Genomic DNA, 27,998 nt, shown 5'->3' with positions numbered 1-27,998 from the left:
GGCCGTTCAGGACAACCTTCACTTAGGGATGCCTTTTGTTCTTCCTCCTCCTTCTGCGATTATAACTACAGATGCCTCCAAGTGAGGGTGGGGAGCCCACTTAGAGGACAAGGCTGTCAGAAGACTGTGAACTCTCTCAGAGAGCGTCATGCACATAAACTGTCTGGAACTCATTGCTGTTCACAGGGCTCTTCAATCATTCCTCCCATCTTTAATCAACCAACACGTTCAGATTACGACAGACAACATGGCTAAAGTCTTCTACATGAATAGGCAGGGTGGAACCAGGTCATCCCACGTATGCAGATTAGCCATAGCCCTTTGGAAGTGGTGCATCAGGAATGACATCTACCTGACTGCCATCCATTTGCCAGGGATAGAAAATGTGTTGGCCGATTCCCTAAGCAGGATTCGCCTGGACGACCACGAATGGTCTCTCAACCCACGCTATCTCCATCGTATATTCACCTGCTTCAGGGTTCCAGGCATAGATGTCTTTGCAACAAGGGCCAACATGAAATGCCGCCGCTTTTACTCCAGGAGCACGAACGATGCTTTTCTCCATATTTGGACAGGACCTCTACATTACCTTTTTCCTCCAACTCTTCTAATTACTCAATCTCTCCTCAAGATTGTTCGGGATGGTATAGATTGCATCTTAACACTATGCTAGCCACGGCAACCATGGTTCACGAGACTCCTTCAGCTGACTCATCACCTTTGCCTTCTTCTAGCAGTCAACCTTCTAATCCAGCATCAGGACCAGATATGGCACCACAATCCTCAGATTCTGGGGCTCACTGCATGGAGAATACGGCCATAGGTTTGCCATCAGATGTTGCGCATGTCATCCTGAATGCCAGAAAACCCTCTTCAAGACGTTCTTACCTATGTAAATGGAAAATTTTGCGCTGTCCCAACAATTTGACCCTGAGACTGTACCGCTCCCCTTGGTCTTACAATACCTACTATCGTTACAAGTTTCTGGACTTAGTCTTCTTTGAAGGTTCATCTTCCTGCCATCTCAGCTTTTCATGAACCTGTCGATGGTCAGACTGTTTTCTCCCATTGGTTATCTAAATCATTCCTCAGGGGTATGTTACACCTCCACCCTCCAGTTAAACCTATTGTGCCAGTTTGGAGTTTGTTGTTGGTTCTTTCACAACTCATGAAGCCTCCATTTGAGCCTTTAGCTTCTGTTGATTTCAGCCTTCTTTCCTGGAAGACTGCTTTGTTGATTGCACTTAGCTCGGGCAAATGAGCTAGTGATCTGTGTGCATTTCGCTCTGACCCTCCTTATAGTTTTTCACAGGAACAAGGTGGTCCTGTGAGCAGATCCAGCCTTCCTTCCTCCCTAAAGTGGTTTTGAAATTTCACCTTTCCAGTTCTACTTTGTTACCTATGTTTTTCCGTGAACCTAAGGATTCTGGACAGAAAGCTCTACACACACTCGACATTAGATGGGCTTTGTCTTTTTACCTTTCACGTACACAGCAATTCTGTAAGGACCCTAACTTGTTTGTGGCCTATGGCAATCCCTGTAAGGGGTGCAAAATTTCTACTCTAAGTGGGTGTCCAACGCAATTCGGTTGTGGTACGAAGTTGCTAAGCAGCCTTTACCTGAAGGTCTCAAGGCTCATTCAAGTAGAGTTGTTTCGACCTCCTCGGCCTTCCTTGAGGGTGTCTCCTTAGAGGACATTTGCTCTACTTCATCCTGGTCCTCTCCATTCAAGTTCGTCTCCCACTATGCTTTGAACGTTTGTGCCTCTTTTGGCCAAGCGGTTCTCAGAGCCATCTTCCACTGAAGTCATCCAAGGTGAGTGCCTGCATATATTGTGAGTATTTAGACTTTACTTGCAGCACCCACCTCCTTATTTGTTCTTCAGCTTGCTAATCACCCATGTGTGGAACTTCACAGAGACCCCGATGAAGATAAACAGGTTGCTTTCCTGTAACTGATGATCTTCAAGTGGTCATCTGTGCAGTCACACACGCCCACCCAGCCTTCGCCTCTGCTGGCTTTTCTGCTGATTTATGCCTATTTAGACTGTCAGTAGTGGTTGGAAGAAACTGATCTGCTCGCTCCAGGCATGCGCAGTCAATGCCTGCTTCCTAGGGCGAGCTGTAAAGTGCGCCAAAAGACGCTCTATGTGAGCTATTGGAGACTCCGAGGTATGGATTCGTTGCCAGCAGCAAGACCCATGTGTGTGACTGCACAGATGAACACTCAAAGATCATCAGTTACAGGTAAACAACCTGTTTTTCCTCCTCTCCCAGATTTCAACAGCTTCTATATTTTTGGAATTGCATGTTTGTTGTTCTTACATAAATCTGATTCAAATTCTGTTACAGGGTGCTCAAAACCACAAAATTTCTTCTCTGTTTTAAACCTTTCTAGCAATTGTGTATAAAAATATTGACAATTATATCCTTATATTATCAGATCTTCTCTTGATTTCATTTTGCAATCTCGTTGTGTAAACTCTAATATATCATGGTATGTTAACCACTTGTGTTTGGTTACCATCTCTTATCTAAAAATGCTTCATGTGTTGAGTGCCACAAAAGTGTTTTCTGAGAAAGCCTAGGCTTATATTTAAATATTTCATATTCTTAGAATGGCATGTCTAATAAAATGATTTTAAAATCAACATTCACCTTTACTTTATTTTACCACAAATCAGCAGTCTACCCAAGTCTTAAATCATAACCTTCCAGCTCCAACAGTTGTTTATTTCTTAACAGAAGCTATTATTTCATCCACACCAGGCAACAGACAGCAAATATACTTTAAATTTAATATGTGTTTTTTCCTTGCCACACAAATAGAAATGTCTTGTTGCCATTGTTTAAATGCTATATCATTTGTCAAAACAGGCATTGTTTGAAAAAGAAGTAACATCTTAGATAAAACATTCATCTTAACTACTGCTATTCTTTGCATCAATGACAATTGCAATTTATCCCATCTTAACAGATCTTTTAGCATTTATTTCCATGTTTGAACATAATTATTTTGAAAAAAATCAAATTCATATTTGCCAAAGGAATACTCAAATACTTTACCTTCTCCCTCTTGAAACCTGCCCTCTCTTGTCCATTCCAATCACCCATGAAACACCAGTTTTCATAGGACAAGACCAGTATCCATGTTGTTTGTAAAAAATCTCTTTATCTTCATTTGGTGCATAGATCCTTGACACCATAGTGTTAACGCCCCAAAAGTATATTTCTGCTCTCACCAACCTACCATGTTAATCAAACAGCACCAACTCTTGCGGATTTATATACAGTACCACTCCATTTTTCTTTTTAGTATCAGCCAATACAAATTCTTCACCCAAAGACTTATAAGTAGGTATGGGCATGAACTGCCAAATGAACCCCAATTCAAGCATGAACCAGGCTGGTTCGTGCTTCACAAACAGGGTTTGGGAGAATGTGTCTCCCATGATCCACAGACGAACCTCCATGGTTTTCATGGAGGTGCATGGAAGGGTTCATGTGGACTCTGAGGGCATTTGAATACCTTTGGAGCTTACTTCCAGGTCCTGCAGCCCAATAGCAAGTTAACTCCAAAGGTATTTAAATGTTGTCAGACCCCACCACCAGCCTGTCGCCTGACCCAATTGCACTCCAAAGGGATTTAAATACCTTTGGAGCTTACTTCTGGGTCTGGTGGCCCAACCCAATGTGAGCTCCAAAGGCATTTAAATGCAATTGGAGTTCACCACTGGGCTGTGGCCCAATCTGAGTGAGCGCCAATGGCGCATGTAAATGCTTTCAGAGCTTACTTCTGGGTTGGGCAGCCTGACCAGTTCTGAAAGAATTTCAGTGCTTTTGGACCCTACCTCTGGGTCAGGCTGGCCCAGTTGAACTCCAAGATTGAAGCCTTCAGAGCTCACTCTGGGAGCTCAGTTGAGTTGGGTCACCTTCAGAGCTCACTTTTAGGTGGGGCTGCTGCTGAAATTGGTTCCAAACGCATTTAAATGCCATCAGAGCCCACCTCTGGGTCATGTAGCAGCCACACTACCAACTGGAAGTGAGCCCCAAAGGCATTTTAATTGCCTTTGGACCTCACTTCTGGGAGGGGTTGCTGTTTCACTAACTGCCTGAAGCATGAACAGGTTTCATGCAATGGAAAAGTTAGTAGAAGTTTGGGGTTCCTGAAAATCCCAAATCAGGAATGTCCAAGAACCTTCATTTATCTGGTTCACGCCCACCCTTTCCTATAAGTCAAAAATTTTATATTGGTTTTTGTAATATGTGTCTTTTGCCAACATATTTCATATTTTATTTTTTTCAAATAATGATATATTCCCTTTTTTGAGAAGTATTACTTCAGTTTATATTTCAGGTTAGGCACTTGTACTCCATGTTTAAATTTTAAATACAAGGAATAAAAGAAGTGATACTGGACGCCTCCCTTTCCATGGAGGCCCAGGTCACAGCAGTTGTGCGATCTGCAATCTGACTCCCCAGAATTTAGCTACAGCGATCCATGCAACGGTCACTTCCAGGCTGGACTACTGTAACTTGCTCTACGCAGGCTTGCCTTTGGGGCTAATCTGGAAACTAACTGGTGCAAAATGCAGCAGCACGGCTGCTAACTGGATTGCCTTTTATTTATTTATTTATTTGCGTAGATTTATAGGCTGCCCTTTCCCATAATGGGCTTAGGGCGGCTTCCAACACAATAAAACCAATTTAAAACAATTAAAATAGTTTAAACAGTTTAAGACAATTAAGCCACAGCTCACATTAGGTGGGGCAGCAAAGATGGTATTAACAGATTGATTCGGCTTGCTTGTTGCAACCTAGGTGTTCAAATCCTGGCTATATTGGTTTCAAAGCATCAGTACAGTGCAGTTGGTGCAGGGGGGGTCTCGTTTAAATGATTGGATGCCCGTCTGCCTCAGCCATAGGCCTGATGGAACAGCTCCGTCTTACAGGTCCTCCGGAATGATAACAGAGCCTCCTCTGGGAGCTGATTCCACCAGGTCGAGGCAAGCTGGACGTCCTTTGGGCCAGGTCCCAGGCCGTGCAAGGCTCTGAATGTCAGTACTAAAACCTTAAAGTGGATCTGGTACTCAGTGGGTAGCCAGTGCAAACTGTGCAGCATCGGCCAACTGCTCACCCGTACAGACGATTCAGACAGCAGTCATGCTGCCGCATTCTGCACCAACTGGAGCTTCCGGATCAGCCTCAAGGGTAAGCCTGCGTAGAGCGAGTTACAGTAGTCTAGTCTGGAAGTGACTGTTGCAAGGATCACTGTAGCTATGTCCTGAGGGGCTGGATAGGGTGCTAGTTGTTTGGCCTGCTGAAGATGATAAAAGGCAGATCGTGCAACAGCTGTGACCTGGGCCTCCATAGAGAGGGTGGATTCCAGTATCACACCCAAGCTCCTCACCTTCTGGGTTGGCACAAGAGATGTGCCATACAGAGTGGACAAGCAGTCCTTTACGGGCAAGCAGTTCGTCGATGCTGTGCAAATTGCACTGGCTACCAATCGAGTACCAGATCCACTTCAAGGTTCTAGTACTGACATTCAAAGCCTTACATGGCCTGGGACTGACATACATGCAGGACTGCCTCCCCCCATACGAGCCCCAAAGACTGTTGTGATCTGCTGATCAACGTCCAACTTGCCTTGACCAGTGCCAGGGCTCTTTCGGCTTTGGCCCTGACCTGGTGGAATCAGCTCCCACTTACTACCATTCCGTAGGACCTGCAAGATGGAGCTGTTCTGCCAGGCTTTCGGTTGAGGCAAGCGGGCATCCTTTCTCTACTATTTATACCATCCATTGTCCTTCCCTACAATGACTTACCATCTGGACTATTATATTTCGGGCTGATAATCATACCTTAATCTGCAAAATGTTTTTTTTCTGGTCCAGGAGGGGGACATTTCATAAAGATGGGGAGTTTGCTTCCCTTTGATAACTTTTTTCAGACATGTTTTATGAGAGTTTGTGGCATGAAGATGAACTGAAGATTAAGGGAGCAAGCCCCTCCCCTCCTGGGCTAAAAGTTGCCGGCCCTGCATAAGGAGAAGAGGAGCTAGATCCCAGAAGTAAGGACTGATGCACTCTGGGACCACAGAGAAGGAAGACTTCACAGTAAGTGAACAGAATCTTCCGTTTTCGGCCCAAGATGGACAGAGGTGGTTTGCCATTACATGCCTCCGCACAGCAGCCCTGGGCTTCCTTGGTGGTCTCCCATCAAGTACTAACCAAGGCTGACCCTGCATAGCTTTGGAGATCTGACAAAATTGGATTAGCCTGGGATATCCAGGTCTGGGCTTGTCTCTTATACTCAACAGCAGGGTCTATAAATCAGTGCCAGCTACAATAGTATATTGGGAATCTAAGGAAAGAGAAAATCTCATGTAAAATAATGGTCACCCTGTACCACCATTTTGGTGTCAAAGGAGCACACAGCTACCTGATATTATTTGAGACAAAATCTCATCAGTTTCTGCAATTAAGGCTCTTTCTATATTCTGTTTTTACTCCATAGTTTCCCAGCACTCAAGTTATGTCTTTGAATCAGATCATTTGCTTTCATTCGGCATATGTTGAATTTTCTTGGTATTTTGTGCCTGGAACATTACTCTATGTGGATTATACTTATGGATTATGCATTTCCACCCCATCACAGGGGGATATTTGCAGTTGAGTAGTCTAGTTGGAGATAGAAAAGTGATGAGCATGGGGCTGGCCAACTTGGAGGCATTGTCTTAAGTGTAGAGAATTTAAAAACCTGGTAAATAAAACTAAGGGAGGGGAGAGCTGAAGAGGATACTGGTTGAATGTTGCTGGTGTTTTCATCTTAGGGAACATGAGAACAGAGTATAGGATACTATACCTTTAAGAGAAAAGGAAATCAGGAAGTTGTTCTGGTGCCCTAAGAACACACACATGCCTCACAGTTCAGTAATATTTTTCACCAGTGATCAAATTTTTAATAATAAATCATCCCTGAGTTTTTTTTAAAAAACTTTTTTTTTTTGTAAATAGTAACTTCCCACCACAGGGCTTGAACTGACAAACTTTGGTATGATAAACACACTTAAGTGACTGAGCTAACTGGCTGTTTCGTCTAAGAGGAAATATCTTTCAGAACTTTCCCTCCCTCACTGCAAAAAGAAAGGGAAGAAGAGGTAGGGGGTGGTGCTTGAATACCCATAGGAAAAATTCTACTTTTAAAGAGAGAACAGAATTCAAAACAGAGTAGATAAAAGGTCTGCTCCAAAAGCACTTTTAGAAAACGCAGGACAATAGAACACCGGAAGTCTTTCATTATAGTATTAATAATTCCTTGGTGTTTTCTGCTCTAGAATCCTGAAAATTCCTTAAGGGTTGATATAACCTGCACCTTCGATCTATCTGTCCTCTCTCATAATAGAGTTTCTCTCTTGTTCTGTCAAAATTAATTAATAAACCTTTTGAACCAATAGCAAAGGCTGATTTGTCATTTTTTCACATAAGATTGCCTTTCTAGTGGCTATCACCTCTGAACGTAGGATGGGAGAGTTGATCACCCTGAGATGTGATCCACCCTTCACCAGATTTTATGCAAACAATGTTGTTATGAGGCCTAGCTTTGATTTCTTACCGAAAGTGGTTTTCAGATTTCACATCAACCAAGATATTGTTCTAGCTGTTTTCTTTCCTTCCTCTACATCCACTGTTGAAAGAATCCTACACACAAGATGTCAGAAGAGCACTTTTGTTTTATTTAAGACATACAGAGCAATTTAGAAAAGACAAACACCTGTTTGTTTTAAAGGTGTCAATAAGGGGAAATCAGCATCATCAGTCAGATATCTAGGTGGGTGGTTAACATGATCAAGACAGCATATATTGCAGCTAGTGTACCTTGTCCTGTTGACATCAGAGCACATTCCACAAGAGCTCAAGTTTCTTTGACAGCTTTCTTATCTTGCATGGCAGTGGATAACATATGCAAAGCAACCATCTGCTCAATGCCCTCCACCTTTGTTCAACACTACTCCTTGGACGTGGATGCTCATAAGGATGCATTGGTTGGGAAAGTGGTTCTTCAGTCTGTCTTCTGCTAATCAGCCCACAGCCACCTCATTGGTGAGTGAGCTTGCTAATCTCCTACGTGGGACTGCACAAAAGCCATAATGATGAAAATGGGGTTGCCTTTACCTGAAAACAAGTGGTCATCGAGTGGTCTTCTGTGCAGGCACTCATCCCTCCCTCCTTTCCTCCGCTGTGGGATATTTATCATTACAGGTCCATCATAGCCCTCACAGTGGTGAAGGGAGAACTGAGGGAGGAGTGCTCTTCCCCTCGCATGACCATTTGTGCACTAAGACCGGGGTGGGAAGGAGTACACACAGGCTCTTAGTAGACATTTTTAAAGCTTTTAAACTCTTCTGCAGCTGGCCTGTGACTGTGCAGTCCCCATGTGTGCCTGCTTAGAAGACCATTCAATAAATAAAGTTTACGAGTAAGGGTAGTCCCATTTTCTAGTTTTCCTTTCTCAGCAAAATGACAGTGGGTGCAGTGGCAGAACAACTCAAGGTGTATCCATACCTCCATTGTAATGTGTAGACTATTGTAATGTGTCTACATGAGTCTTGCCCTTAAAGAGCATGTGGAAACTCCAGTTAGTGCAGAATAGAACAGCCTGGTTACTACTTTTGGGTATCAGGCAGAATGTGCGTGTCTCATCCCGTGCCTTAGTTTGTTGTTCACATTGTTCTATTAATCATTGCATTGTTCATTGGTTGTCTTAAAACTATGACAGGTTTCCCACATGCTCTTTAAGGGCAAGACTCATGTAGAACACATTACAATAGTCTAGCCTGGAGGTATGGATACACACCATGGAATAAGTGGTCAGATCAGCTGAGTGAATGAAAATGGTAGAATAACATTTTTGAAGCTGCATTAACTTGCTTCTCCCACTAGCGTTGCTCCACCCCCAGGCTTCTGTTTTCCTCAGAGCAAGCAATAGATTTCCCACTAGTTGCTCCATGGGTGCATTCTGAGCTGCGGCAACCTCCAATTCTCTACGTAATCCTGAAAAGACAGAATCTAAAAATGGCGCAGGGAACTGGAGGTTGCCATGGCTCAAAATGTGCCTGCAGAGCAACTGATGGGAAATTGATCACTTGAACTGGGTTGGGGGGGGGGGGGAGGAACAGAAGCCTCAGGGCGGAGCAGTGCTAGTGGGAAATTGGTCTATGTCTCTGCACTTGTTTTGTTTACTGTAATCTACTTTAATTCACAGCAAGAAAGGCAGACTATAAACACTATTAAAATGAAACTGTTGAACCATCAGCTGCAGCATAATACTGCAGTGCCCTCTGCATCAGTTTTACATCAGTTGCTTCAATGCTTATGCCCCCTGCCCACAGTACTTTTCCAAAGAAGATGTGGAGAAGGTCCTACAGTTGGATTTCTCTTAATAGTATGTGTAGAAGAAGAAGGGTTTTCTGTACTATATATAGTGAATTCCTGGACTAGTGGCATGACAAGCTACAACTATTTAGAATTACTCGAGCCCTAAGGATGGAATCGCTAAGCTATATACACTTCACTAGGTGTGTAGTATTAGTGTTAACAGCATTGATATGTAGGATAGTAGTAGGCAACCTGGATGACCTATGAGTGAAATCTATCAACAATGTCAGACTGATGTATTATTGCATTTTTCTTTTGGTACTGACAAGTGATACCCTTCTCCTGTTTTATATTAGAATAACTTGGGAGTGGAGGAGACTACAGATTTGGAAAAAAAATACATAACTGCCTTGCAATCACTTCTCTTTCCCTCTTTCATTTCTACATGTCTCAATCACTTCTCTTTCCCTCTTTCATTTCTACATGTCTCATTGTCCACTGAGTATGGCAGGGGTGGCCAACGGTAGCTCTCCAGATATTTTTTTGCCTACAACTCCCATCAGCCCCAGCCATTGGCCATGCTGACTGGGGCTGATGGGAGTTGTAGGCAAAAAAACATCTGGAGAGCTACCGTTGGCCACCCCTGGAGTATGGTGTTCATTTATTCCTTCAACATTTCTTTTTGCTTTGCCATGGAATGTGCAATAGATAATGTAGATAATGAGGAAATTTGTCAGGATAGTTATCTCTGTAGTTCAAGTGGCAACTGGGATGGGGAAGAGTTTTGGTGAATGGATTGTCACTCTTAAATGATATACTGCAATATGGTATTTTAAATTATTTTTGTTCATTAAGACTTAAGGAAAATATTTACAAGAATAGGAGACTGACAAGTAGCATTTAAAAAGTGAGGTTCTTTATTGGTTATTGTGGCCTATTTCCAGAAGGCACAAAAACTTCTCCAGTAAGTATTTTCATTTGCTTTGAAGTTCCATAGTGAATTTGGAAAGCACAGGTTTTTGACAGCATAAAGTAAAGAGCTTCACAGCTATGAAATATATCTTGACATTTATCCAAGGTAGTAATATGCATGCATAAGCACTTAAAATCAGGTAATAGGGCTTTGAGAAAAACCAACTGAGGCTTTGATTTCTGCTCCAGGAAATAGCATTATTTTTTATGCTTGGACAAAAATATTCGTTAAAAAAATATCGCTGACTGTCATTATGGCAGTTTTGCATTAAGCTTAACAGTTATGGTATCTAAAAATAGTGAGAGTTTTTAAAAAGAATATATATTTTTGGTTTAATGCTTTGTAAGCTTTGGATTCTTCTCTCTCATTTAGTCTTGATTTTTTCCTGCTACTTATGGAAAAGTATTCTGATGGAGACTTGGGGAGTTTGGATGCCCCCAAGTTTTGAATCATACTTCTGTCGCTTAGAAACACAATAGAAATGTAGTAAGGCATAATGCAAGTTATGTTTCTGTTATAGATAAGACTGGAATGTTGGTAACTATTCTGTCTTTTCTTCTCAGTCAGGCCTAGATGTGTGTTTAACCAGTGGTGGGATTCAAATAAATTAACAACAGGTTCTATGTCCTAATGACTATTTTAACTATACCAAAAGATATACCGAAAGGTAGTTTAATAATTCATGCATTAAATACTGCAATAAGAACAGTAAAAGAGGTAAAGACAACTAGATTATGTTTAAAGAAAGATTTATAATATTAAATACCTGACAGTTATTGAAGATATTTCCATATTGCTGTTTGATTGGCATCCTCACTTGCCTTATTTGCATTGATGAGGATGAGCCAGCTGCTGGGGCATACAGAACTGCACCTGACACAATCAGGGAGTTCAAGATTAGCACAGGGAATAGGGTTGCCAAGTCCAATTCAAGAAATATCTGGGGACTTTGGGGGTGGAGCCAAGAGACTTTGGGGATGGAGCCAGGAGACATTGGGGTGGAGCCAGGAGCAAGGGTGTGACAAGCATAATTGAACTCCAAAGGATGTGGACCTGGCTTGTGTGACCGAGACCTGGGTGAGGGACGGAGAGACAGTAGCTCTCTCCTAAATGCCCCCCCCCCCCCGGGATACTCTGTCTTTCACCAATCACGGATCAGCGGGCAGGGGGGAGGAGTGGCGTTACTCATACGGGAGGGTTACTCCTTTCGGGCCCTCCCGGACCCAAAGATTGATGGTATTGAATGTACTGGTCTGGCGTGGGATGTCGGAGAGGGGTTGGCAGTTTGGTTGGTGTACCGTCCGCCTAACACACCAACCAGCGCCTTACCATCACTATTGGAGGCAGTGGCGGGCTGGGCGTTGAGGTTCCCGGGGCTTATGGTCCTGGGTGACTTCAACGTCCATGCTGACGACACGGCCTCCACTCAGGCGCTGGACCTAGTGTCTTCCATGGTGACACTGGGGCTCCCTCAATTTGTTACGACTCCCACACATCAGGCTGGGCAGACACTAGACCTGATCTTTGCATCCGGGATTTTGGTGAACGATATCGCTGTAGAAGCGGTACCATGGTCGGATCACCTAGCCCTTAAGGCCCGTGTGGGGACGCCACCCCAACCCTGTATGGGAGGAGAGCCTATTTTGGCTCGCCCCCAGGGCCTGATGGACCCAGAACGGTTCCAAACGGCCCTGAGGGACCCTTGGCCCACTAGCAATTTCCTCGATGGCCTTGTGGAGACCTGGCAAGACCGGCTAACCAGGGCCATCGACGAAATAGCACCCCGGCGCCCTCTGCGCCCTCGTATGAGGTTGGCCCCATGGTACACCTTGGAATTGCGCCATCTGAAACAAGGGCTCAGACGACTAGAGAGGCAGTGGAGACATACTCGGGTCGAAGCAATGAGAACATCCTACAGAACGTTTATGAAGTCTTATGAGATGGCAGTCAAGGCTGCAAAGAAAAACTACTTTGCAACCAAGATTGCATCTGCAAATTCGCGCCCAGCACAATTGTTTAGAATAATTGGGGACCTTATAACATTGCCACAAGGCAAACCAAACATTAGAGAATTGGAGATTGGCTGTGAGGCATTTGCGAAATACTTTGCGGATAAAATCTCATTGCTCCGCCAAGACCTGCCTACCACCTTGGAAACAGTGAGCGAAATTGAGGCTCCGGACCTGTCTTCGGGTTTGGTGCTGGATCACTTCGACCCGCTCAATCTGGAGGAAGTCGATGGAATCCTCTCCGCTGCTTGCCCAACAACATGCGATTTGGATCCTTGCCCCTCTTGGCTGATTAAATCCTGCCAGAGGGAGCTCAGATGTCCTTTACGGGACATCATAAATAGATCCCTCACAGAGGGGCATTTCCCAACGCCCCTGAAAGAGGCGTTGGTTCGCCCTCTCTTAAAAAAATGTACAGCAGACCCGGCCGAATTGGCAAATTACCGTCCGGTGTCTAATTTACCATTTTTAGGTAAAATCATTGAGAGGGCAGTGGCGCTGCAGCTCCAGAGGTTCCTAGATGACGCTTCCGTTCTTGACCCGTGTCAGTCTGGTTTCCGACCGGGCCATGGGACGGAGACGGTGCTGGTCGCCTTGGTGGGTGACCTTCAGCAGCAACTGGATCCGGGCGCCGCCGCGGTACTGATGCTACTAGACCTGTCGGCGGCATTTGACAGTCGACCATCAGTTGCTAAAGCGCCGCCTCGCCGACATAGGGGTTGGGAGGTTGGCCTTGCAATGGCTTTCCTCCTTCCTCTCTGGTCGGGGACAAAGGGTGGCTATTGGGGGTGAGCGATCCCAGAGGCACACACTTGATTGTGGGGTGCCTCAGGGAGCAGTTCTCTCCCCAATGCTGTTTAACATTTATATGCGCCCCCTTGCCCAGATTGTCCGGAGGTTTGGGCTGGGTTGCCATCAATATGCAGATGACACCCAGCTCTATCTACTAATGGACGGCCGGCCCGGCTCCGCCCCGGGGAACCTAGATAGGGCCTTGCAGGCTGTAGCGACGTGGCTCAGACTGAGTGGGCTGAAGCTGAACCCAGCGAAGACAGAGGTCCTTTGTGTGGGTCACGGCGCCCTAGGAGGGGAAATAGCTCTCCCAACCTTGGAAGGCGCACCATTGAAATCGGCGTGCCAGGTAAAGAGCTTGGGTGTTTTACTGGAGCCTTCATTATCAATGGAGGCCCAGATAGCAGCCACTGCCAAGTCAGCATTCTTCCACCTGAAGCGGGCAAGGCAGTTGGCCCCCTTCCTGGAGCGTCGCAACCTCGCAACAGTGATCCATACAACGGTCACCTCAAGACTGGACTACTGTAATGCCCTCTACTTGGGGCTACCTCTGTGCCGGACCCGGAAGCTGCAGCTGGTGCAGAACGCGTCGGCCAGGCTACTATTGGGGCTCTCGAAACGGGAGCACATACGGCCGGGGCTGCGCGGACTGCACTGGCTGCCAATTATCTACCGAGTCCAGTACAAAGTGTTGGTCATTACCTTTAAAGCCCTATATGGCTGAGGACCAGCCTACCTAAGGGACCGTCTCTCCCCATATGAACCCCAGAGGGCACTGAGGTCAATGGGAAAAAATAAAATGACCACCCCTGGGCCGAGAGAGGTCAAGCTCCAAAACACCAGAGCACGGGCCTTTTCAGCTGCGGCCCCTGCACTGTGGAACCACCTTCCGGAGGAAGTGCGGGCCCTGCGGAACCTTGACCAGTTCCGCAGGGCCTGCAAGACCGTCCTTTTCAGACAAGCTTACACTGATATCGACTGCTGAGTTGCTAGGAATAAAGGAACCGCCATCTATAATATTACTATGGAAATATTTAAACTGGCAGAACCAGCGCCAGAATAGTTTTATTGCTGCCAGATACATTTAACTTAACTTAAATTATGTATTTTAATTCTATTGACTGGTTTTTATATGTTTAATTTTTAATTGTTAAATTTAAAGTTTTATCTATCTATGTAAATGTATGAAATGTTGTTAGCCGCCCTGAGCCGCCTAAGCGGGGAGGGCGGGATACAAATAAAATTTATTATTATTATTATTATTATAAAGGGAGTTCTGGCCATCACATTTAAAGGGACTGCACATCTTTTAAATGGCTTCCTTCCATAGTAAATAATGGGTAGGGGCACCTTCTTTGGAGGCTCATAGAATTGGACCCCCTAGTCCAATCTTTTTGAAACTTAGGGAGTATTTTGGGGAAAGCCACTAGATACTATACTGAAAATTTGGTGCCCCTACCTCAAAAAACAGGGTCCCCAGAGCCCCAGATACCCGTGGATAAATTCTCCATTATTTTCTATGGGAATAAGTCTCTATAGGGAATCATGAGTACTCAGCAGACATTTCCCTCCTCTCCCCCCGCTGACGACCAATGGGACAATTTCCATGCTTCCCTGGCCTGAAAGCAAAAGGATCAAAAAGGAAAGGATATTATGAAGTCTTTAGATTGTGTGTGTTGAGTTGCAGGCAGCCGATTCTGAGAAATTCTGCATTCTTACATACCATTTGTTGCAAGTGTCTTGCATGCATGGGGACTTCCCTCACTGTACAGACAGTTTGAGAACAGGTAAAAAGCTGTGAGTCAAGCTGCAGCCAAAGAGTAATGCCACTGATCAGAGAGTCAACACAGTTGGAAGAATCTTGACCATGCCAGGAATGAAAAAAAGGCAAAAAAGTCTCAACATTAGGAAGAACTTCCTGACTGTCAGAGCGATTCCTCAGTGGAACAGACTTCCTCGGGAGGTGGTGGGCTCTCCTTCCTTGGAGGTTTTTAAACAGAGGCTAGATGGCCATCTGACAGCAATGTGCATCCTGTGAATTTAGGGGGAGGTGTTCGTGAGTTTCCTGCATTGTGCAGGGGGTTGGACTAGATGATTGGTCCTTTCCAGCTCTATGATTCTGTGAATCCAACAGCAGGATTTGCTCCCCCAAGACGAAAGGGCGGCGGCGACCACGGCTGCTTCCATGCCTGGCTAGGTGATCTCCAGGGCCCACAACATGTGTTCGAGACGGGACGTGCAACAGACCTCATCACTTTCCCTTCACGCTCACACCGCTGCCCCTTTCTTTCCCACTCGGTTCAATTCATAAAGCAAGGAAGCCGGCTTACCAGCACTTTCCCTAGCCCCACCTACAGGAGGCCCGCCCCCTCCTTCCCGAAGGCCGCCTGTAATATACTGTATTTAAATGGCAGCGACTCACGGCTGCCTTTGGAGGACTGTTTGTGATGGGAAAATGAAGTTTCAGCGGGCAGATCGCCCAGACTGGAACTTTCCCTCTTGGCTGCGCTGCCGCTGCGCCTTCTCCACTGGAGAGCCACGGCGGGCGGCACTTGGCTCTCTGGTGGCTGCTGCCGCAGCTGCTGCCATAGTCATCTTCCACATAACCTCCTTCCTTGGGGGGGCGATCCGCTGCTCGCGGCTCCCAGCTCCAAGAAGCCTGGGCGGGGGCACGGGCGGGCGCTCCAGGAGGGCAGATGGCAGGCACCAGGGCCGAGCTCCCCGATGGCTGCTCCCAGCCCAAGCCCTTAAGGCTCTATGTGTGGGCAGCAAAAGTACAGACATATAGAATGCAATGAACTTTCCACGCAAAAAATTTCACTCATCATTGGTCAGCCAATGTAGAACAAAGAGGTCCCAGCTCAATTGCACAGGTTTACATACGGTCATTTGTGTGCTTTAAACAATATATCTGTTGCTGATGGTCTTTCCTGTCCCCTAGTAATGTGGCAGGCACCTGGCTGGCTCCAGCACCCGGCAGGGCTTGTTGCCCGTGGCGGGGCTGCTGTCGCGGCTGCTGCTATAGCCATCTTTCGCATGGCCTCCTTCATCGGGGCGCAGAAAGCGAAGGCGCTCCTCCTTCCTCCTCCTTCTGCTACTGCTGACGCTCGCTGGATGGTCGACGGGGCAGCTTGAGGCAGCCGGCAGGCCTGACTTTTTTGCAGGAGGGAGGGCAGATGGTGGGCACCAGGGCCCAGCCTCCCCGATGGCTGCTCCCAGCCCGAGCACTTGGCCCTGGCGGTGGCAGGCGGTGGTGGCTTCCCGGCCAGCTCCAGCACCCGGCGGGGCTTGTTGCCTGCGGCGGGGCTGCTTCCGCGGCTGCTGCTGCAGCCATCTTTTGCACGGCCTCCTTCATCGGGGCGCAGAAAGCAAAGGCGACCCCCTTCCTCCTTCTGCTGCTGCCGCTCACCGGACCAACAAACGGTTCTGCCGAACCGATAGCACATTAGGTATCGGTTCGGCAGAACCGGTGAGAACCGGCTGAATCCCACCACTGTGTTTAACCCTTAGGGATGTTACTTAAGCATGCTTATGGCCTTTCCAGCTGTATCAGGAGTCTATATTTGGCTACCAATATAGCTGAGCCCCCCAAAAGCCAATTTTATAAAGTTTTTTTCACATGCTTTCAGCTATATCAAAACTCCTGGCCATTTAAACCTAACAGCTGAGGAGTGAAGTCAGCTGTTCATTTAAATGCTTGGCAGCCATTTCAAGGCTCCTTTTTCTCCCCCTGCTCTGGAGCTAAAGGAGCAATGGAATAGCTTCTTCTCAGAGAAACTGATCAGCTTGGTGGGTCTACCTGTCAGCTGATTTGTATTCCCTGGGAGAAAGCTTTTTTTCGTGAAAACACAATTTTATTGATAACATATGGTAACCATATCCATGAATACCTTCTTTTTATCTATCCCATATGCTATTTTCTAATCCCCCCTCCCCCCATTACTTGACTCCTGCCGAAGTTATATACGTAAAATACTAACATTTAAAGGTACCCTTAAACCATAAGAACCTATATTCATATTCTACTTTTTTCTAGTACTTGATCATTATTAAAAAAATTGTCCAATATCCTTTTATATTCCATTCTTCTACATAACATCTAAACTTTTCCCACTCCTTTTCATACACTTCCAAACCATAGTCTCTTAAGATTCTTGTTAGTTTGTCCATCTCACTCCATGTTATAACTTTTACAAACCAATCCCATTTTTCTGGTATTTTTTCTTGCTTCCATAACTGCGCATACAATGTCCTAGTCGCTGAAAGCAAGTACCAGATCAAAGTTCTATCTTCTTTTGGAAATGTTTCCATTTGTAATCCCAATAAAAAGTCTCTGCTACTTTCTTGAATTCATATCCCAAAATTCTTGAAATTTCTTGTTGAATCATTTGCACCCTGGGAGAAAGCCTTAAACCCCTCTGCTTTGTTTCTCCCCAGTCCTGAAGTGTGGGGAGTAAAATGGAGGAGTTAAATGGCTTCCTCCCGATGAAGCTGATCATCCTGGGGATTCTGCCAGTCCACTGATCGGCTTCCCTTAGAGGAAGCCTTTAAACCCCTCTTCCTCTGCTTTGCTGGGGGAGCAAAACAGAGGGGTTAAATGGCTTCCTCCCAGGGGAAGCCTATCAGCCTGGCAAGTCTGCTTTGTCTGCTGATCACCTTTCATGGAAGGAAGCCTTTAAACCTACCTTCCCTGTCATGTACTGCTGCTGAGGTGTGACCCAGGAAGGAAAGGAAGGATATTTAAACTTTAAATATCTCCCCTTCCTTCCTTCAATAATGCCACAGCGGCAGCATGTGTCAGGGGTTAAATGGAAGGTATTTAAAGGGACTTCTACCTTCCCTTCACTCCCTAAAGCATTTACCCCCACAGTACGACTTGGTAGAGAAGGGAAGATATGGAACAGAAAATAATTGGCAATGCAGATTATTTCCCAATTATATACTGATATTTTTTGTGTTTGGTATGCCCAAACAAAAAAAATACTGATTATTTTGTGCATACTTCTAGTGGCAGCTATGCGTCAATTTACTGCCTTTGCTGGCCAAGTACAGTTTGTTCCTAGAAGTTAACTGTAGGAAGGAGGTTTCTGTTTTCTGAATTAAATAGCAATTGAAACTTTAGTGTTTCCCATGCTATTTCTGGCTGGATTTTGAGACTGTGTTCTTTTCCCGATTACAGGTTGGGTGGGACTATATCAGCTTACAAAATAGTGCCCGATGAAATAGAAGAAATTAAGGTACAGTAATCTTTTCTCAGTGCTTCATTGTATTTTTGTTGTTGTTGTTGTTGAAAAACCACTGTAGTGTTGAAACTTTCATTTTTATTTGTCCTGGAATACAGTGTTGGTTTCACTGCTAAATTTTAAAACTGCCTCTTTCAATGGCTAATGTGACTATTGAAGTAATCTGCATAATTAATTAACATAATAAAATTGCTTTTGTCCTTTGTGTTCATATGTTGAAGTACCTTTTTACAGAGAAATCTGAATAATTATTTCAACTGTGTATAGTCAGAAAATTTTGATTCAACTTGGAAAGTAATTTTGTTTTTAACCAGTTTGTTCATTTATGCTGTTAAGTATTTAGTTAAACAATATATAGAGTCTTTGGTGTGGAATCCAAATACATGTCAGATCACAACTTTGGAGAAAGAGTTTTTATCTGCTTTCTCTTTATTCAACAGCCTCATGTGGTTGGGGGACCACTCAGGATGCCTTGCAGTCTAAGAAATGCAGTGAGGAGAGAGACTTGGTAGGAATTATTCTCCCTCTCTCCAGCTCAAGGAAACCTAGCTTCTGTTCATGAGATTATCATCAAAGAGGGAAGGAGAATGATTCCTGCTGAGTTTCTTGCTCACCAAAGCTCTATGCCATATGACATTCTATTCTGTAGGGTTCCCAGATCCTCAGCTGTAGGTTTTCAGGGGGTGCAGCAGTCTGCTGGTGAGGAGGAAACTGATGGAAAATTAGTTAAATCAAGTTGCTGTTGATGTAACTTTGAATCCAACCATGACTACTTCAGCCTCTCATCAGTTATCTTCAATGAGTAAGCCAGTAACTCCTTGCCAGCTTACTTGCTAGCAAAGTGCTGACTTCTGAGCTCATCCCAGGTGGGTGCATCACAGCTGAATCTGCTTTAATTTACATTATTTATGGTCCACCTTTCTCATTAAGACTCAAGGCAGATTAAACAGTGTAAGTTAATGTAGTCAACAGGATTGGACATCCAATAAACAATGCAATGCATAAATCTGAACAGAAATCTGAAGCAGAGCTGATCCTCATCATGGTCTCTGTGCATCACACCTATTGTGTTCAGTTTTGGGCACCACATTTTAAAAAGGATATAGAAAAGCTGGAATAGATCCAGAATAGGGCGATGAAGATGGTGAGGGGTCTGGAGACCAAGTCCTATGAGGAAAGGTTGAAGGAGCTGGGTGTGTTTAGCCTGGAGAGGAGGCGGCTGAGAGGTGATATGATCACAATCTTCAAGTACTTGAAGGGCTGTCATATAGAGGATGGTGTGGAATTGTTTTCTGTAGCTCCAGAAGGTAGGACCAGAACCAATGGGTTGAAATTAAATCAAAAGAGTTTCTGGCTCAGCATTAGGAAGGACTTCCTGACTGTTAGAGCAGTTCCTCAGTGGAACAGGCTTCCTCGGGAGGTGGTGGGTTGTCCTTCCTTGGAGGTTTTTAAACAGAGGCTGGATGGCCATCTGACAGCAATGAAGATCCTGTGAATTTAGCGAGAGGTATTTGTGAGTTTCCAGTATTGTGCAGGGGGCTGAAATAGATGACCCTTGAGGTCCCTTCCAACACTATGATTCTATTGGATTAGGCCACCTGAACTGACCCTGATTGGAAACTCGCAAGCTCAGCAGAAAGGATTTTTGTGCTCTTTCCCTGTGCCATGCATAGGAACTTCTGCCGTGCATGCTCACACGGACAGGCATGGACATCTCAACCGATCTCTTCTGATTGTTGGGCAGATCAGACGGTCTTCTCAGCACTCCAGAGGAGGAACTGACCTTTTGACTTCTCCAGTCTTTTTCATTCAGCTCCAACCTACCTCTTTTGACCCTCCATTTTATCTTGGTTCTTCACAATTTTTTTTTTGTAAACCCACTTTACTTCAACCTTTACCTACATCATCACCTCTCTACCTAGTCTATGGAAAAGCTGTGGGAATTTTTAAAGTGGTGTTCCCAGTGTGGGAGGAAACTCACTCCATTGGGCAGCCACTCTTTATGCCTCCTTTGCCTTGGAGAGTCACACCAGTCAGATTTCTACATCAACTGCTTTAAGTTATCTTAGCAGACAAGGAAAAACTGAGTGGTGAGACTCCAGGCAGCATTGCTGGAATCCCCCTTCTCCCACCAAAATGGCCACAAAAACCTCTGCTGTCATGGAAAATGTCAGATCAACACCTTTGTCAACTGGACACATTTCATCCTCAGAGCAAGCATTGAAGGCTTTGACAAAGGCTCCATCTGACTCCAACTGGTCGGCACCAAAGGAATTAGGCTTGGCTTAAGAACATAACTTAAGAATGTAAAAGAAGCCATGTTGGATCAGGCCAATGGCCCATCCAGTCCAACACTCTGTGTCACACAGTGGCCAAAAAAGAAAGGAGGTTCACAAGTGGGGCTAGAAGCCCTTCCACTTTGCCCCCCTCCCAAGCACCAAGAATACAGAGCATCACTGCCCCAGACAGTTCCAATAATATGTTGTGGCTAATAGCCACTGATGGACCTCTGCGCCATATTTTTATCCAAACCCCTCTTGAAGTTGGCTATGCTTGTAGCCGCCTCTTGTGGCAGTGAATTCCACATATTAATCACCCTTTGGGTGAAGAACTATTTCCTTTAATCCGTTCTAACCCTACTACTCAGCAATTTCATTGAATGCCCACGAGTTCTTGTATTGTGAGAAAGGGAGAAAAGTACTTCTTTCTCTACTTTCTCCATCCCGTGCATAATCTTGTAAACCTCTATCATGTCACGTTTCTCCAAGCTAAAGAGTCCCAAGCGTTTTAACCTTTCTTCATAGGGAAAGTGTTCCAACCCTTTAATCATTCTAGTTACCCTTTTCTGGACTTCTTCCAGGGCTATAATACCCTTTTTGAGATGCGGTGACCAGAACTGTACACAGTATTCCAAATGAGACCGCACCATTAATTTATACAGGGGCATTATGATACTGGCTGATTTGTTTTCAATTCCCTTCCTAATACCCAGCATGGCGTTGGCCTTTTTTATTGCAATCGCACACCGTCTTGACATTTTCAGTGAGTTATCTACCACAACCCCAAGATCTCTCTCTTGGTCAGTCTCTGCCAGTTCACAACCCATCAACTTGTATTTGTAGCTGGGATTTTTGACTCCAATGTGCATTACTTTGCACTTGGCCACACTGAACCTCATCTGCCACGTTGATGCCCACTTTGAAATCTTTCTGCTTTGAAATCATCATTCTCTTCCCCTATCAAAAAGTGTAGGAATGACAAAGACCTTACACCGAGTAAGCACAAAATCCCCAAGACAGGCTTCAAAAGAAAGTCTCAAAACCCCTCTCATGGCTCTAAGATTATTAAATATGCTACTATTGCTAAGTCCCCGCTTCTGGACCAGATGCTGATCTCAGTGATTCCACCTTGCAGCTTCTCCACTCAATGATACATTGGCAGAACTACCCAGTAGTGAAACTACTAGTATCAACTCCTCAGCAATCCATTTCTTAGTGTTATAGGCAGAAGAAATAGTGAAGCTCGCCTAAAACATCCCACTCCAGGTTCTCAACGTTAAGATTGACACCAAGTATCAACCCATTTGCATGATGTCCATGCGGATACCAGCCATGTCAGACCCCAACTTTGGTGTTCGTTCTCTAGACACGGCCACTGACTGTGAGATGAAGGCCCTCTATTTCAGTTCCCAGCTGCATCCCCAATGATTCCCTGGAACCAACAACAGCTCCGGTACCTATATTTTGCCATTCTGCTCCAGTCTGCCCTCTCCTGGCTTCAGATGAGTGAACTCTCTGACTCAAACTACTCACAATGTTCATACAATCATAGAGTTGGAAGGGACCTCCAAGGTCATCTAGTCCAACCCCTTGCACAATGCAGGAAACTCACAAACACCTCCCCCTAAATTCACAGGATCTTCATCGCTGTCAGAAGGCCATCTAGCCTCTGTTTAAAAACCTCCAAGGAAGTAGAGCCCACCACCTCCCGAGGAAGTCTGAGGAATCACTCTGACAGTCAGGAAGTTCTTCCTAATGTTGAGCCGGAAACTCTTCTGATTTAATTTCAACCCATTGGTTCTAGTTGTACCTTCTGGAGCCACAGAAACAATTCCACACCATCCTCTAGATGACAGCCCTTCAAGTACTTGAAGATGGTGATCATATCCCCTCTCAGCCACCTCCTCTCCAGGCTAAACACACCCAGCTCCTTCAACCTTTCCTCATAGGACTTGGTCTCCAGACCCCTCACCATCTTCATCGCCCTATTCTGGATCTATTCCAGCTTTTCTATATCCTTTTTAAAATGTGGTGCCCAAAACTGAACACAATAGGTGTGATGCACAGAGACCATGATGAGGATCAGCTCTGCTTCAGATTTCTGTTCAGATCCTTTTCACACATACTACTGCTAAGACAAATCTCCCCCATCCTATAACCATGCATTGGATTTTTCCTACCTAAATGCAGAACTTTACATTTATCCCTGTTAAAATTCATTTTATTTGTTTTAGCCCAGTTTTCCAACCTATCAAGGTCATCCTGTATCCTGTCTGTCTTCTACTGTATTTGCAACCCCTCCCAATTTAGTATCATCTGCAAATTTAATAAGCATTCCCTCTATTCCTTCATCCAAATCATTGATAAAGATGTTGAACAAAACAGGTCCCAGGACAGATTCTTGAGGTACTCCACTTGTCGCTCCTCACCAAGAGGATGAGGAACCATTCACAAGCATTCTTTGGGTGCAATCTGTCAACCAGTTACAGATCCACCTAACGGTAACAAGATCCAAACCACATTTTACCAACTTGTCAACAAGGATAGTATGTGAAGCCTTATTAAAAGCCTTACTGAAATCAAGATAAACGATGTCTACAACATTCCCCAGCAAGGTAGTGACTTTCTCAAAAATAGAGATCGGGTTAGTCTGATATGTGACTTGTTGAGAAATCCATGTTGGCTCTTGGTAATCACATCCATACTTTCTAAATGTTCCAGGACCGACTGTTTGATTATTTGTTCTAAAACTTTCCCAGGTATAGACGTCAACCTGATGGGTCAGTGGTTACCCGGATCATCTTTTTTCCCCTTCTTGAAAATGGGGACAACATTTGCCTGCCTCCAATCTTTCAGCATCTCTGCTTCTTCCAAGAATTCTCAAAAATAATAGCCAGAGGCTCAGAAATTACATCCTCAAGGTCTTTTAGATCCCTTGGATGCAATTCATCTGGCCCTGAGGACTCACAATCCTCTCTGCTTCTCACCACCTTCAACAATTTAGTGTCATCTGCAAACTTAGCCACTTCACTGCTTACTCCCAACTCCAGATCATTTATGAACAAGTTAAAGAGCATGGGACCCAGTACTGAGCCCTGTGGCACCCCACTGCTTACCATCCTCCACTGCAAAGACTGCCCATTTATACTCACTCTCTGCTTCCTATTAATTAGCCAGTTTTTGATCCACAAGAGGACCTGTCCTTTTACTCCATGACTCTTGAGCTTACAAAGGAGCCTTTGATGAAGAACTTTATCAAAAGCTTTCTGGAAGTCAAGGTAAACAACATCTATTGGGTCTCCTTTGTCCACATGTTTTTTCACCCCCTCTGTTATGTTTTAATGGTTTAGTGTTTTTATAATGGTTCTATGTTTTAAATTGCTGTTGAGCCTGTGAGTCACCCTGAGCCCACCTTGATGGGGAGAGCGGTACACAAATTGAATAAAATAAAATGTTATCTTTGACATTATTCAGTTGGACAACTTCACAGCCATAGTGCTTCCTATGACCTTGGTAATGCTTCAAGCCTTCAAAGTTCCCTGGGACAAACTGGCACCAACCCTTATTTCCTCTAGACACTGGGACCCATATGTATATAGTGCAAGAGACAGGGGCTGTATTTTTGTTTTGCCACCCCAAATCCAGTTCTCTGGAGTCGACCTCCTCTTCTAAAAGTAAACGTACACATCCCACCAGATAAAGAGGGCAAGAAGCTGGCCTCCTTTGGAAGAGAAATATTCTCAGCAGGAGCACTGGGAGTTAAGACTACCAACTGCCTAGTGTGCTTGGAGCATTATCAGTATGCTCTTTGGGAACAATTTTCTGAAGTGCGTTCTGCACTACCTGAGGACAAAAGGCTGACTGCTGGGAAAATCCAAAAAAGAAGGCATTTTGTTGGCCAAGCAGCTCCTCCGATACTTTTGCCAATACACTTACCTTTGCCATTGCCCTGCAGAGAAATTCATGACTCAGAATGACAGCCCTTCATCCAGAGACACATTCCTACATTAAAGACCTTCCCTTTGATTAGGATGGCCTGTTCCATTCCATGATGGACAAAGTTCCTTAAGAGATGGACATGAGCATTAAAGCTTCATGCAACATAAGCATCATGACCACCACCCGCACTTACAAATCCAGGTCTTTGTCATGATCCCGGTCTAGGCATTCGTGCAACAGGCCTTTGACATGGGGAACCTGGCTCATACTGCTCCTAGGTCTTCCTACACACCCAAGACCAAATTCTCAGACACGCAACAAGCACATAGGCCCAAGACCTTTAACTTACTTGCCTTTGGTCCACAGAAGCCACTGACTACCACCCACCAACCCTGCGTCTGAACCACCTGCCTCCACCCCTTCATTCCAGCCTGGTGATGGATCACATCAGACAACTGGATCCTCTCTATAATCTTGCAGGGCTATGCAATATAGTTGTTCAGATATCTCCTGCTCCAGTGCTTGTCACCATCCCTTTATCTGACACCTTATTGGAGGAGGTGAAGACTCTGCTAGAAAAGCAAGCGATAGAACCAATACTGACAGATTCATGGAACATAGTTTTTATTCTTAATATTGCACTATCCCCAAGAAAGTCAAATATAACAGAATGGGGAACATAGCATAAATATCCCAAAGCAAACACACCCAAGAATCTGTGTTCAGTAACGCTACAAAGAATATACAATGTACAAAGAAACATATTCAACAAATTCATACAATACACTGGCACAGTCCTTGCTACAAAAAAAGTCCTTCCAGCCAAGCAGTCTCTTTACTCAAGCAGTCTCTTAATGATAGTCAATGTTGCCTTCAAATGAGTATATATTCTTGAAAATAGTAGCCTCAAAATATAACTCCACACTACGCAATTTCCGGATTTTGAAGCATGTTTCTGACTGATAATGGATTTAAGGGTGCTGAACAAATTAATCACAAATTCCATATGACGATGGTCCACAACATCTTACCACTCTTCAAGGAGGGGGTATGGATGGCTACAATAGAACTGCACGACACTTACTTCCACTTGGGCATCAAACCACAGCACAGACAATACCTACGGTTCATGGTAGGAGGCTACCATTACTAGTACCAAGAGTATTTATGAAAACCACGATGGTTGTTGTGGCTTACCACTGTCTTCAGGGTACTGTCATCTTCCCCTATATAGACAACTGGTTTCTGGTGGCTGAGTTCAAAGAACACCTCCTCAGAGACATCCAAAGGACATCACTACTACAAGACTTGGGTTTCTGCATCAACTACAACCAATCTCACTCCTTCCAGAAAAACACAATTTATTGGAGCTCTGCTTTACTCAAGGGTCTGCTAGGAATTCCTTCCCCTCCAGAGGGCATCTGTGTTAATTTCCCTGATCCACCAACTGAGGCCCCAATATCCATTTGCAATATCCATCAAATGGCTGCTGGGCCTCATGGCCACAAAGAACAGTTTTACTGGTCTTTGCTAGATTCCTTATGAGGATCCTTCAACCATGGTTCCTCAGACACTTCAAATCATCCTGTCATTCACAGTGCATGATACTTCTCCTACCCCTGTATGTATTAGCATCCTTGCCCTGGTGGGAACACAGAACCAATTTAATGAAAGCTCTGTTCCAACCTCCTTCCCCTATGGAGACCCTAACTACAGACACCTCCCTCTGGGAGCAAGGTGCTCAGCTGAGGGGCAGGTGCATAGGACTGGAATGGAACACCACCACCACATAAATTATTTGGAACTGTTAGCTATGAAATTTACTCTATGCTCCTTCCAACCTGCAGTAAAAAGGAAAGAGGTATCGATCCTTACCGACAATACTACTGCCCTGATACCTACATAACTGCTGAGGGAGAACAGTATCCAGAAAACCTTGGATTGGCAACCAATTTATGGACCTTGTGCATAAACACAAGGGATCTTCCTGGTTGCCGCTCACCTCCCAGGTGCACAAAACATCCAAGTGGAACTCAGTAGTGGAGGGGTGCTCCTATATGAGTGGGGAACTCAATTGGAACTATCTACAACCCATCTTCGCCAAGAGAGGTCAACCCAAAATAGACTCATTTGTCAAAAGAGCAAACAGGAAATGTCAGGACTTTTGCTGCAGGGAGCCATGGACCTGCTCTCTCTGGAAGATGATCTTCTCTACTCTTGGAATCACAAATTTGTCTTCTTGTTTCTTTCATGACCCGAGTCATCAACAAAATAATGAGGGAGGAACTGAATTGTTTACTGATCACACCGGTGGCCATGACAGGTGACAGGCCATGACCATTATATTTCAGCTGCCCCATGGGAAGTTGTATCACTTTCCATGAGCCAACGGCCTCCTTCTTGCACAAAAGGGTCAAGTTTGGCACCACGACATCCCATGTCTGAAACTGACAAACTGGTGGATCATCTTGGACCCTTCCTTGAACATGTGATAAACAGCTGAAGGCCTTTGACTATGACTCTGAATGGCAGAAATTCCTCACCCGCATCAGAGTGTCATGGCACCTCCAGACGAGTCTGGCCTTCCCTTGATCTTTGACTACGTGTCACCCTTATGGATGCTGGCATGAGTCATTCCTCTTTGAGAATCTACCTTGCAGTTGTATTGGCACACCACCAAAGGATCAACAGTTACTCTGTTTTTGCCCATCTTGATACCAAAGGATTCCTAAATGGTCTTTAGTATATGTGCCTACCAATCAAAACTCTGGTTCCCACATGGAACTTACCTTTGGTTCTCCAAAGCCCTTCCAGGAAACAGTAGTCACCTATGCATTCACACTGCCTGCCCAAAGTCCCCCTCCACTGTCAGCCTCCAGTTGTATACCTTGGGGTTTACACAGTGGTTAGAAGGAACTGGTGGAGTGTCCTCACCCATCTCTGTGAGCATGCGTGGTGGAAGTTCCTGCTCATGGAACAGGGAAAGAGCATGAAAATAATTTCTGCTGAGCTTGTAAATTACCTATTGGGGTCAGTACAGGTTCCCTAATCCCATGGGTGTGAATGCACAGCTGACCACTAGAAGATAATCAGTTATATGTAACCAACCTGTTTATATAAAGCTGAAACAAAGCATACACATTTAAACATGATGCGTTACGCAAAAGAGAAATTACACAGTAGGAATATATATACAGCAACAGAATACAGTAGTATAGTCCACAGTTCATATACCTTTACCAAAGCATTTTCCTGAATAATTTACTACAGTATAGTACTATTACCTATGTAAAGAGGCCCTCCTGAATAATTGTTTGTTGCATAGTTTATGAAAAGAGTGGGAACCTTCCTAACTTTGTCATGAATGGCTGGGGACCCCAACA

General features: G+C 44.7%; 1 protein-coding gene across 15 annotated transcripts in view; it reads left to right on the top strand.

Moving 5' to 3' along the window:
• Positions 1-27,998, top strand: part of LOC132590604 (gephyrin) — a 686,862-nt gene that overhangs the window by 149,461 nt on the left and 509,403 nt on the right. For all 15 annotated transcript variants that reach the window (XM_060263562.1, XM_060263569.1, XM_060263559.1 and 12 more), the window contains one exon: positions 18,334-18,391. In XM_060263562.1, the coding sequence (XP_060119545.1) occupies positions 18,334-18,391 (58 nt within the window). The remainder of the gene's footprint in view (positions 1-18,333; positions 18,392-27,998) is intronic.

This window comes from Heteronotia binoei, unplaced genomic scaffold (assembly GCF_032191835.1).
Source record: "Heteronotia binoei isolate CCM8104 ecotype False Entrance Well unplaced genomic scaffold, APGP_CSIRO_Hbin_v1 ptg000334l, whole genome shotgun sequence".
Taxonomy (NCBI): Eukaryota; Metazoa; Chordata; class Lepidosauria; order Squamata; family Gekkonidae; genus Heteronotia; species Heteronotia binoei.
The sequence above is the reverse complement of the archived record's forward strand: the minus strand, read 5'-3'. Positions and strand labels throughout refer to the sequence as shown.